The sequence below is a fragment of the Taurulus bubalis genome (genome assembly GCF_910589615.1).
Source record: "Taurulus bubalis genome assembly, chromosome: 4".
Lineage (NCBI taxonomy): Eukaryota > Metazoa > Chordata > Actinopteri > Perciformes > Cottidae > Taurulus > Taurulus bubalis.
In genome coordinates, this window is record NC_136592.1 from 29,319,469 (window position 1) to 29,333,315 (window position 13,847).

The 13,847-nt window shown below is 43.3% G+C and overlaps 1 protein-coding gene across 1 annotated transcript; it reads right to left on the reverse strand.

The window, feature by feature from the left end:
* Window positions 1-528: 528 nt before the first annotated feature.
* zbtb42 (zinc finger and BTB domain containing 42) lies at window positions 529-4,512 on the reverse strand. Its single transcript, XM_079216964.1, has 2 exons — window positions 4,414-4,512; window positions 529-3,198 (listed from the first exon to the last, which is right to left on the reverse strand). The coding sequence occupies exon 2, from the start codon at window positions 3,182-3,184 to the stop codon at window positions 1,598-1,600; it is 1,587 nt and encodes a 528-aa protein (XP_079073090.1). The 5' UTR covers window positions 3,185-3,198; window positions 4,414-4,512; the 3' UTR covers window positions 529-1,597.
* Window positions 4,513-13,847: the final 9,335 nt, after the last annotated feature.

The following is a 13,847-nucleotide window of genomic DNA, read 5'->3' on the forward strand; positions in this document are numbered from 1 at the left end:
TCGAGTTTATAGAAACAAGTAGTACACCTACAGTAAATCCTCAACCAATTCAAACTAATAAATAAATTCGGATCAAGTCTTCTCAGGACAGATTAGACGAGTATTATGAACTTTTAGTGCGACACCCTCTGCTAAGAATCCGGACAGCATCCATGTGAACAGGCAGACCAAATCAATTTCCTGCCCAAAGATTATTTCCAGGAAAGCATCACTAAAGGCTCCAGCTTCATCAGTAGTAATGTACACACATACAGTAAGAAGGTAGGATGATGCAACGAGGGCAATTCAAAAGAAAGAAAAGTCAGTAGATTCAGCTGAATGGCACGTGGAGCACAGCGTTGATGACCAACAAAGTACTGAATAATATCCACCTATCCCTCTCCCTCCCTGCTGAGGGTGGAACCTCAACACCTCTGTGCCATACCAGGAAATAGCAATGTAATTTACTGGCAACCATTTGCTTTGAACCCAAACGAGTAAATGAACATTTAATTGACGACACCTTGATGTACTCACTTTAATGACAGTCTTGTAAATTACTCAGTTAAAGGACACTCCTGGATTCCAAAGTAGATAATTACCTTTGTTACTACCTGGTATGTGGAGTTTAATCCAGATTATTTTAAAGGCCTGACAGCTCACTTGTTTTTTTTTACAAGAAGGCATAGTGACATCTCATTCTTGTTTAAGTAAGTCCACTAGGTGAAGTGTTCTGCATTTCAGTAGGCACCAGTGTTACAGGCGTCAGCTTTTAACCACACTCTGATTATATAACTTATTTTTTAAATAGCTAATTAAAAAAGGCCATTCCATCAAAATGTGCTCACTCACATTAACAACTAAAGAGCTGGTAACTCAACCCCAGGCAAAAAAAGAAATATGGTGATATGATGGTCTGCTTGCCTCTTGTTATGAACATAAACCTGTACCCAACTTCATTTCAACCAAACAAAAATTCTACTTCCATGAAAGAAAATAGTTATACTTCCAGTAGTCAAACTTCATTAGTTTTGCTGCCTTATGAAAGTTTACTTGTTAAGGACTAGACAAATACCAAAAAATAAATAATAATAATAATGTAGGAGTTAAAAAATCATATATTGCTACTTACGGACGGTTCTGATCTCCCATGTGCACAAATAAAAATCTCACTCACATCTTACGATTGTATTAACATATGTTAGCATTAGCTATCACCAATTTGCCCCTTGGGTATGAACATGGGATGCTTTTTCTTTCAGCAAATATACTCAACAGATTAACACAAACTGAAACAAACAAGTGCATCATCTGATTTGTTCACCTTCGTTGTCACAGATCCAGCTTGGGGTTGCAAAGCACCCGTGTTTATCCACCTTTAACGTTCTGCCTCTGACCATCACACATGCCTGTGACACAGTCCAGCACAGAGAACAGCTCCAGTTTTAACATTGCTACAACTTTAACTTGAGAAAAATGCCACATGGGGTAGAATCCAAAGAGATGTGTCTCCAACAAACTGCCAACATGTGTGTACTAATGTGGAAAGTGTTCAGTAGTAGTATTCAGTGTATGAAAAGACATTCGGTCTTATGTCATGGCACTGGTGAGAGGCGTGTTATCCAATGGCGAGAGTCTTGACAAGGCCACAGTGAAACTTCCTGATGTGGCGGTAGAGGTCCCCAGACTGGGTGAAGCGCCGCTCGCACCACTTACAAGCGTGAGGCTTCTCACGTGTGTGAACTACAGCGTGCCGACTCAAGTTATGAGAGTACTGGAAGCTCTTGCCACACTGGCCACAGGTGTACGGCTTCTCGCCAGAGTGTGTGCGCTCGTGGCGCTTAAGCGTGTACATGCAGGAGAAGGTCTTGTTGCACTGCATGCAGGTGGGGACCGAGCCGTCGGGGGACAGCTTGGAGCGAGCGCCGTCCTTCTCCCGGAAGTGGGAGCTGAGGTGCAGTTGCAGCACATGGGGGCTGGGGAAGACTTTGCTGCAGAGGGGGCACACGCACACCTGTTGCCCCGGGGGCAGGAGCACCCCGCTGGAGGTGGAGATGTCCGAGGAGGCCAAGTCGTCCTCCTCCTCGCTGTTCCCCAGCAGCCTACCCCTCCTCTCCTCTACCTCCCGGCCTGGGGCGCCCTCCCTCCCTCTGCAGGCCTCCCCCTCCTCGTCCATCAGGTCCTCCTCCTTGGAGAGCAGGGCGGCTGTGGAGCCGTTGTTGCCTGGGAAGAGGGCAGCGAACCCTGTCACCACTGAGCTCCTGGCACTATTCCCAAAGCGCTGGCTCTCAGGGCTCATCGGCTCACTGTCCTCCTGCTCTGACAGCAAGTCGTGTTCGTCTTTAACAAGTGGCTCAGTGCCCTGCTGCTGGCTGTCGAGGGCCAGCTGTCCTGAGACGTAGGAGGGGTGTAAGGGATCTCTGCTAGACAGAGGCTTGAAAGACAAATCCAGTGCACAGTCCATGTCATCTGAAGCCTGGGACCTCTGGGACAGCGATACGGTGGAACTACTGACATCAGCTTTTGTTTTTCCAGCTGTTTGGATGCAGGGCTCGGCCTCTGCTGACAAATAATTGACACCTACAAGGTCCGGGGACCTGCCGGAGTGACCGTTTGCCTTCTGCCTGCTCCGTGCAGACCTATCACAATCTGTGACAGCCAGCCTGACTTCGCTTTTGTCCATGTCAAACTCCTCGGCCGGGGGGGCCCTGTGAAGCCCCTGAGACTGTGTCTGGAGCTGTCGCCGGATGAGCTGCTTGTGCAGCTTGCCTTCAGAGGAATTTTCCCAACCCAGACAGCTGAGTACCAAATCCTCAGTCATCTTTTCATCCGCAGATGAGACTTCCTTATCTTTAAGCTTTCCTTTACACACTTTCACTATATCATACATGTGGAGGTAACTGGCTGCTGCCAGGACATCCTCCACCGGGAGAGAGGTGAATTCCAACTTCCCCTCATACATAAATTCAAGGAGCAGACTGAAAGCCTGGGCTGTCACAATGTCACTGTTGAGATGCACAACGTCCCTTTTGTCCAGCTGGTCCCTGTAGAAGAGATGGAAGTACATGCTGCAGGAGGCCAGCACGGCTCTGTGCGCGTTGAATCGAGCCTCCCCGACAAGAACAGTGCAGTCACAGAGGAAACCTTGGTGACGCTGCTGACTCAGACACTGCAGCAACTGGCGGCTATGGTCTGGGAACTCCATTCTTCCTTCATAACCTGATGAAAAACAGGAAAAACAGGATACTGGATAAACGCAATGAAGCCATTGAGAGGGCAGCGCGCAGCTGCGTCGCCTCTCAGACGCGACGCAGCCAAAAGCAGATAAAGTGTGAGGAATAACTTCAGCCAAATTATGTAAAAGTATGATCAAACACACAAGACAATGAACGTGCAATGTTTTAAAATACAAGTCCACAAAAGCATTTACAGTTGAACAAACTTTATTCATCAATAACTTTGTCCAACTTGAGGACAGAAATCCTACATTCTTTCCAGTGGTGCAGGACACGCTACGCTGCGCTCACCCACCCATGTATCGCGGAGTAAACGGATCTACGCTCAAGATTAACCGAAAGGAGTCCGGTTTGTAGTAGTCAGCCTACTTCTCGAGCTTCCAAAATGCACACACACACGAAAAAAGTGGCGCACCGGCGCGTTTCCGAACAGCGGTGTTTACAGAACAAGCAAAACGGGACCGCGAATGCTAAACTCGTCCATCGGAGGGGGAAGGAGGATATACTGTGAAAAACATAAGACCAGTGTAGAGTGAGTAAACTGCTGCTCTGTTTGCTAATTACACTGCAAGCTGTGGAGTCAGCTGCTCTGACATCACCGCAATGGAAACGTTACCTCCAGCTGTGCTCCCCTTTATGCCATATGTTAACTCTGGGCGACGCAGCCCAAACTACACACACGCAACTTGTAAAAAAAGAAAGAAAAAAAAAAGAAAGTGGATTAATAAGTGTCACAGGATTACATTTCTAACTTTTTCTATTTATCGAGTAATTTATCACCAAAAGAAAAACTGCAGCCGACACCCGCGGTGGATAATAAAAACGCTTACGCACTCATCAGGCACACGCGCACAACTGTGGTTAATCCAAAACATAACCGGCAAATTGTAAGAAAAAAAAAACGAAAAAAAAAACAACTCAAGTGAATTTGGATGTTAAAGTTTGATGCTTCCGAGAAGAATGTGCATGAGCATCGGCTACAATTTTGCGCGCGGTCGTTATCTTTTACATAGGAGAAAGAAAAGTGTCGAGGATTCAGGAGAGCCAAGGGCGCAGTAAACTGAGCTCCATGTCCGTGTTGGGAAACGCATTGCTAGGAGCCTTTTAAACAGCAGAGGAACTCAACTGCGCTGAACGAAGCGGCGAGGGGACACTCTTTAACTTTCTCCGTTTCAAAGCACAACAACACTGTACTTACATGTATTTCCGCCCGGTCCGTCGTGTTCTTTCCTAGAAGCCCCGGCGTCCTTTCATGATGTGCAGCCAGATGTTCGCTTCTCCTTGTCGTTTCTTGAGCTTCAGTCCGACCCTGGCAAGGCAGGCTGCACTCAGCGCTGCTGTGTGTCAAGCAGGTTGATAATGGCACAAGTCTCGCGATATCGCGCGGCCACAATAACTTCTGTACTACTCCGAGAATTCACACAGCGGCAGCAAGTAGCGGAGTACACTGGGAACATCCATTGGCTTGTCTTATTTAAACACCTGTCCCATTCAGTAGGATAAATCCGGAAGTATAGGAACGTATATATATATATATATATATATATATATATATATATATATATATATATATATATATATATATATATATATATATATATATATGTTTACATTCTGGACATATATATATGTTTATATAGATATTTAGATATACATTTATACATAGATATACATTTGAATTCAGAATGTAAATTTCTAAGCTGAATATTATACCTGTGGTTTTATGTCTGCTGTGGATGAAAAAGAAGAAGCTGGAATCTGTGAACACAAGCTGATACAGAGAATTATGAAGGCTTTGTTAATTTGGAAGGTCAATGGGAACTTTTTAAGAGCTGTTCTCGCTAATCCTGGGTTGTGGAATTCCCTGGCACCACATCACCCAGCGCCTTTGTTTTCTGAGACCACACCATGGTCTTGGCTGTGACTTATTTAGCCTTAATTGTCTGAAGACAGGCATGATACAAATTTATGTAGACCACGTTTAAAAAAATAGTCACACATTTCACATTTGTTTTGAGTATCGGGCACTATAAAAAAACACACACACACACACACACACACAGTCTCCGGAGTCTGTTCTGTAATTGTTAAAGCTAGAGATGGTGGCACAGCGGAGACACAGGGGCTCGAGGTTGCAGCTGCTCATCTCGTCCCTCCCCCCCCCACCCCTCCTGTCCCTCGCTGTGCTCCCCCAACTGCTTTGGTCACCTTTGCCCTGTGTTCCAGCTGCCGTGTGTTTTGAAAGGGCCATTTGCAGCTCCTCACAGCCCTCTGACACAGAGGGGAATGAGCAACGTGACGGGAGGCGGCAGCCACCGGTCGGAAGGGCCCACCAGCTAGATTCTTATCCACTTACTGCTTTATTCCATTTTTAGTTTGGCTGTTACTCTTACAGAGGGTGGATATCTGCACCCGAGTCATGTCCAGATGATCATAAATGAGACAGTGTCATGCTCTCTAAATAAAGACTCTCTTTATCTTTATCTGTAAACAAGTATATTTGCTGTTGCGCCAAACAAACCAAATTATGAATAACTTCTTAGTTTTGACAAAACACCAGTAAGATAAATGTTTTCACTGAAGCATCAGATGACTGTGCCACATGAAACACACACACACACACACACACACACACACACACACACACACACACACACACACACACACACACACAGACACACACACACACACACACATCATCCATGCAGGAGCAGCGATGTGGATAAGAATAGGAGCAGTGGCCCTGTGTTTCCCTGGCAAACGTAGGCACCCAGTAGAGGAGGGGTGTGTGTTCACAAGGCAAGACAAAGCAGTGGTTGTGCCTGGGGACCGTGGCCTCAGAGAGAGAGGCTCGGCACGGTGAAGGTTCTCACACACAGAAAAAAGATAGAGACAGAGAGGGAGAGATGGAGAGAGAATGAGAGTGGGAGAGTGGGGGAGCGGGAAGAGAGCGAGAGAACACTTCCTGGAGGTTCATTCTTCCTCTCTGCAATCATCAATGGCATTCTCCCCCTGACCCACTCCTCTCTCAGACAAACAAAAGACCCTGCATTCCAGTGTAGCCTGACCGGCCAACCAGCCAGCCATCCAGCCACAGTTGAACCACATCCACTCCCCACTGGACCAAAGTCTCACCATAGGGGTGGGCTTGAGTAGACGTCTGTCTGAGGATGCTTCTAATGCCTCCTTATGCGTCGAAAATCATCTTAAAACAGCTCATCATTGATATCCGCTAAGTCATAATATTCTACACTGTCTGTATTTTTTCAGCTGCACCATTCCAGCCAAATCTTCTTAACATCGAGGAAGGAAAGTTTGTGATTTTGAGCAATATTTGACTTCACAGCATTAGGTTTTAACGACTGACAGACAGTCAATCTTCAACAAGATAGGTTGAATGAGTATCCCTGTCCTTATGATTTGTCTATTGTGATTTGTTTTTGTATTCTACACACTTCTACACACAAATATACAGTACTGTGGGGCAACAGTTCTGTATTCACTGTTGCACAATTTATACCACAGATTTGATGTGTTGGACCTAACTAAAGTAACACTTGCACATTTTAATAGATTTAAAAAAAATATGTAAACACAAACAAATTTAAATTCTAAATTCAGGGTCTAAATTTAGCACATGTTGTACAGATTGTAAATTTGGGCTCAACAAAACTGACTTCATTTGACTTTAAGGTCTTCTGCAAGCAAGCTGGGAAAATCCTTCATACAACGCAAAGAATTCTCTGCGTATTCAATCTTTGAATCTTGAATCTTTGGCACTGTAGGGAAAGCTGCATAGCAGGTGGACAATACACCGAGGAAAATAATGTGACAGTTGTAGCAGCATGCACTGCTGTTGCTGGGAGATGTCGTATTGGTCAGACCCCCCACCACTTCCTCCCTGTTATGGCCCTCCTGCCCTTCAGTGTCTAAGTGTTGCTGCCGCATGTTATCTGCTCTCCTTCAACAGCCCATTAAATTCTGTGCTGTTTGTTAGACTCTCTGAACAGATACTGCAAGCTGACGAGAAAAGAGATCAGACGAGTCTCTGACGGAAAAGACATTATTAACTCACTTTGGCTCTTTGATCTCTTTGCTTTAAACCTGCAAAACAACCGGGTATAGGCATTCCCATCACCGGACCAGAGACAGCCGAAGAGGAGGAGGAGGAGGAGGAGGGGGAGGACGAGGAGGAGGAGGGAACGAGGGCACCACTGAATAACAGCAGCAGAAAATATGGGATACCCTCACTCAGCTCTGTTTGTATGACAGGAACAGCTTGGCATGGCTGACACATGTAGCAGAGAGGAACACATTACAGTGTAAATGACAACAGAGGGGAAATGACAACAGAGGAGGCTGAGGGCAGAGAGGCCAATACGGTTTTCATCACAGAGGGAACGTTGGCTGGTGTCCCTGCTATCCTGAGCTTGTGACATTATTTATCAGTTAATTGCACAACCTTTCAAAAGCATTGCCTTGCATTTTAATATCAAACACATTTGTAGTTCACTGCACTTGTGCCAGAGCTGATAAAGAAGACTGTGTTTTGCAAACAGATACAAATTGTGTCTTCATCAGAAATTAAACTGCAAAAATAGCCCAAATATAATATGTAAAGCAAAGTTATAGAAATATCGTATGGAGAGAGGTCTTTTAAACATTCAAATGGGAATTTAAAGACATATTAGACTAAGTCATATGAGAGCTTTATTTGATTGTAACTTCTTTTGAGCGTAACTGAGCTGACTGGTCTGTACCTGTCCAACTGGTTTAACTCCTACCTCTCTGGAAGGCAGTGTTTGTGGCTGTAGATTACTGTTTACTGTATGTAAACAATAATGTGCTACAACAAGCAGGGGTAATAATCTGATATAAACTCACATGTACATTTTGTACTATTTTACATTTTACTTTGATGTTTCATCAGGACAAGTGCCATGATCTTTCAAATCTGTCCTGATGTTATGTAACTTGATGTATCTGCATCACCTGTCGACACAGCTGATGCCATTCATAAATATTAAGCCAGAGTAGAGTTTTAAGGATTTTTTTTGGTGAACTGTATGGATGTAAACATGTATTCAGTAGGATTTATCCCTGGTTACAAAGTAAGGTAGCAACAGAAGGACAGTATAGCATCACACCCATGTCAACACTGCTTACAATGGTACCTGTTGTTTTTTTTTAAACGTTTTTAAAATCATTTCAGCTTCATGTCTGAAAGGCTTTTAAGCACAAAAGACAGGTCCTGGGAGCAGCTGTGTGAGTGTTGTCAAACTGCAAGATAAAAAACGTTGCTCTGAACAGTCTTCTTCCTCAAATCTGAGGTCAAAGTCCTCTTTTCAGCTCAGCTTTTGTTGAGAATGTTTCCCTTTTTACTTGTTATTTTGATTGTGTTATTTATTACTTACTATTATTTTAATCTTATATTTTGTATAATTTCTTTCTGAAAAAGTGGTTAGCCAGATGAATACAGCTTTGAAAGCAGAAAAACACAAAAATGTTTGTAAACTATAGCTACTGTATAAATACCTCTCTTTTGCTGATATATATATATATATATATATATATATATATATATATATATATATATATATATATATATATGTATACATACATATATATATATTTGACCTTTTAGGAATTACCATGTCTACACAGTTTGTTTATCTAAATGGAAAGTATATTCTATCATAGCACTCTGTATGTTTTACATTACATTTCATTTAGCTGATGCTTTTATCCCAAGTGACTTTGTTTTAGAACAATTTAAAGCATTTGTTTATGCTTGTAGTACTTTTACATTGCTGCTTTTACATTATTAAATACACAATTCTACAAGATTTCATTCATGCAGAAATTATTTGACAGAATATTTGCTGGTTTTCTTAGTTTTCTATTGTATTAATGTGAACGTTTTATCATTATAATGTAAATAGCCTATGCCAGCGTGGGCGATTGGAGTTTGTGATGAGCATTTGGTCTATTTTACATACTTTTCTGACATTATAAAGACCACATGATTAATCAAGAAAGTAATCCGCAGATGAATCAATAATTAAAAAAAAAAAATCAACATTGTACAGCAGGTGGCAAAGTACAAACATGTAATCATGAATGAAGAGCTGTAACAACAAAAGTCGCTCTTGTATACTATCTCGTGTGATTGTTTCAGGAAGTGAAACACAGATATGCCTCATTGTACTGAAGATCCCCTGGAAATCTTTCAAAGGGCCTCTGGAGAACCCCGGACCCTATTTTGGAAAACAACGGCACAGATAAATACAACGCAGAGTTCAGCAAGGCCACGCAGCCCCGAATAAACCCCTGTAGAAACATTGCAGAGTTTTTTTCAATGGGACGGCTGACAGCCTACCACTCCTCCTCTGAGCGGGACACATAAAGGGTCGGCTTTAGGACCCGGGAGAGCAGGCTGCCACAGAGGCATTGCAGACAGCGCGTTTGGGAGGTGTAGTGGAAGAAAGGCAAAGAAACGGAGTAAATGAGAGCACTTTTGTCCAGATTGTTGAAGGACTTATCAACTTAATATCCCGCCGAAACAGCTCACTATAATGAGACGGACACATTGTTGAATTCCTGTCCAGGTAAATGTCCGCGTTTCCTTCGCATGGTTAACTACAAGAGGTCGACAGCTAGACAGGGTAGGTCCCCATTGTACTTACATGGGATGCGGTTATTCTCACCCAAGCTGCCCTGCTAGGCCCCATATCCTTTCTATCGCTAAATGCAAACCTGAAATGAGGTACTTTCCTGACTTCACTTCGCTGTGGAAGTTATTTAGCTGTAAAGTCAAGGGCGTGTAAACGTCTTAGCACACCATGCGTTGTTATTTTCTACAAACAGCGAGTCTGTCTTTAGTTAACCATTATTATTTTTTGACAATTACCACTTTTGAGACGCAGCCCTCAGGCCAAAATATCTGCAGTCATGTTACTTTAAACGGTTCGCCTCTACGAGAAAGTTGTTTTCGCTGGTACTTTATGGCCCAGGAGGCAAATGAAAACAAATGAGCTCAACAAGAGAGTAGCTCATTCATTGTTATGAACCACCACTGCGTTTGTTTACTTGTTTGAGTGGGAAATGTACGGCCAGACGATAATTGCACAGTTACTCGTTAGCTTTGCTAGCTTGTTGCTGTTCTGTTGTACCGTTGGTGCATTCACGTCCAGGTATACAACGTAGTACATCTTTGTTGTGACTAGATGCCACCTTGTAGTGGATCTCAATATTGGTCCCTTTAGGTCCACAGTTTGCTCACAAAGGAAAGGTATAATAGAGTGATATTCATATTTTCCTCCCTTGTAATCAGTATAATTGCTAAATGCATGTGGGTAGTTGTTTTGGTGCTTTACTGTCTCCACTGTTGACATCCCACCTACAATGATGACAGTTATGCATTTCTTCACTAAATCACTGTTTACTACAGGAATTTAGTCAAGAAGGTTTATTTTTGAAGCGTCTGTGATGTGCAGCATGACGTTACTGATGTGATGGGAGTCAAAATTATTGTTTGTCAGCCAGACATCTGAGCAGCACCGTTCTAATGGTCATGCAAGATGCAAAGCTTAAATGTCTAACTTTGAGATTGAGATAAACCTCCACCACTCAGCCTATGTTACTGTCAGTTTGCCTCCCAGAGGTCACTTGTGTGTACAGGAAAGCGTACATTGTCCCCTGGCATGTTGTACCATGACGCCTTTAGTGTCAGAATATGTTTACCAGTCATGAGACCTAACACTACGTCTGTCCAGTGTGTGTATATGCAGGGGTACTTGGCATGTGACCGGGGAAGACGCAACAAGCTGGCGTAATGATGCAGCCAGTGGCTCTCCCTGTTCCATTTAGAAAATACCAGTTGCATCCCACCCAATCCCCTCGCAGCTCCGTTGACGCAAATGTGTCGCCAGTTACATGCAGAATCTGGGGAATGCTGCTTGAAAATGTTCCCTTGTACACAGGCACACTTATTGTGCGCAACAAGAGTTTAGATGTATTATCTCTGAGAAAGATACGCTTCTAATGATGGTAGCCCACCATCAGAATCACATGACGGCTTTCTGTGTCACAAACTGAGAACACTGCGGCCTAACATACTTTTTTTGTTTACTGGTTGCTCACATTTACAGCCAGGTCATTTGGTTTGCAGCAACCCAAATATAGCAGGACATTTTTTGTGTGTTATGCAGATTTTCTTTCGAAGGACAGGAAAAGTTACAATCGGTATATTTTTGAATAAATCCATCATTAATGTAGTTCATGGCTTGTCACAGCAGCATGAAAATATATTTTCTACATGAGTCATACAGGGGCTGCTGTTTATGTCATCACAAGATTAAAGCAGTGAGTCTACGAGGCTTTCAAGATTACAGTAGATGTGGTTTGGTATTGAGCCTCACCTACCCACTATTCTTATCATTAGTGATGTGTTTTCAGAGAACTTGATTGAGGAACTTGGCACTGTGAACTTCACACTAGTACTGGTTTCCTTATGGCATTAAACTCAAAACCAGTGTCGCTTCAGGAGCTGTTTTCCAGCAGTAGGTGAGCATATTTGATGTTCTCATTTTGTTGTTTCATTCTAAATATTTGAGTGTAATGTTCTATCATTGTAAATGTAAATCAGCTGCTGATTCTCTTGTTTACTCAAGCGGCAGCAGTGGAAAATAGAGCAAAAACAGAGTTGTATCTATCGATCTGTGATGTAGTGTGGTGGTGATGTTGGCCTGATTTTCTGCTTCCTGCCGTAAAAGCATGGGACTGTCCTCTGTGGCCCAGTGACAGACTCAGTGTGTGGCATCTTTGCTGCATGAGACTGATTTGCATTGAATGGGATGGCCCCTAGCGCCAGAGCCAGAAAGATGAATGATTGAAAGCTACACTAACAGCAGGGCAGGCAGGCAGGCGGTGGCCCAGAGGCCTGAGGACCATGTGACCCGCTGTCAGGGTACTGGGTTCATTCAGTGGCTGCTAGCTGCAGCGCTGGCAGCAGCCCAGCTTTTCCACACAGGCCGCAGTAGCAACAGGTCGCTCCCATTAAAACAGCAGCGCTCTGTTGTGGCTCCAGAGCCGGTCTTGTGCATGTTTTGCTTTTTTGGCTGTGGTGTGTGTGTGTGTGTGTGTGTGTGCACAAGTTTGTTTGTGTGATGTATCCCAAACTGTATATAATGTGTGCGTGCCTGTGTCACAGAGTACACACTAAGATGCCGGAGAGATCCAACGGTTTGGGTGATCCCTAGTTTGAATAGCACTCAGTGTGCTTTTCAAATCCCGCTCCAAGATCCTCCCAACATCGACTGTGTGACACAAGCACCACAACCCCAGTGCAATAAACACAAATACTGAGCAAAAATAAACTGTGCTTTCACAAACTCACTTTGGCTCATTGATGGAAGCGAGCAGAATGGGCAGTAAAAGGCGCGTTAATCGCACATTCAGATGTATTCGAGCCTGGGTCTGTACTGATATGACTCAAAGTCTGTCAATAGTCACATCCACTTCCTGTTGTTGTCCCCACCAGTAAGCTAGATGAGGCCACTCAAACAGAGCTCTCTTTTGATGGCCTTACTCTGACTGAGCAGCAGCAGCCTGCCAAATTGATTTCAGTTGATGGTCAGAGATAGCCCGGTGCAGTGTGTGACATTTGTGTGAACAAGCATGGTGATTGATCATTCTTTTGCTACTGCACTGTGTTCAAAGCAGTTTTTATGTAATAAAAATAAGTACTGACTGAATCAAAAGGTGGGTTTGGTTGGGCTAGCCTGCACGTTTTTCCATTCGATGTTGTTGAATAACCGATAAGTCTGTGATTGGTTCATCCGATAAAAGGGCTGAATTCTAATTCAGTTTATCTGATGACTGTCAATACAGTCTTATCCTGTTTTCTATCATACATGGTGAGATCATTGTTGTATCATTATATATTACACATGTTTAGTGGTTATGCTCCACTTGTTTACTTGTACATCTTTCTGAAGACTGTTACATATTTTACAACTGGTGTCACATTTTTCTACGTAAAGGTTGACTGCATTTTCATGCCTGTTTCATGTGTGAATAGTTGCTTGTGTTTTTGTAAACATCCGCCTGGCAGTTTGCCTTGCCAGGACGTAGTAACATTTCTGTAATGCTTCCACAACTGGTCAGGTGTGAATACAAATAGCAACACTCACAGATACACCTTCACCTCACAACCTCACCTCGAGGCCCATTTAGTAGCTGTTCTGGAGCTTTTGATCGTATCACATGAACGTCATTAGTAGATGGAGTTGGCCTAGTATTCATGCAATTCTGGGGGGATCCTTTTTTTTTTCAGTAGCCAATGAATATTTTAATCAGTTGAAAGTCAAAACAATTATTTTACAATTAACAAAACAGAGTGAATTTGCTCAACTGCTAAATTAGTTTAGGCATTTAAGCAGCCTGTGTCAGAATTGTGTAATTATTTTATATTTCCCTGCTCTTCTGGTAGTGAGTAGAAAAAGACCCACCAGGAATGGTTGCATGTGAACAGCATGACATTTTCAAATGAGGAGAATTTCACCTTATTGTGAACGCCAAAACCACGGCCATACACAGAAATTTGAACCTTGCAATGTTGCAGGTTCCCCA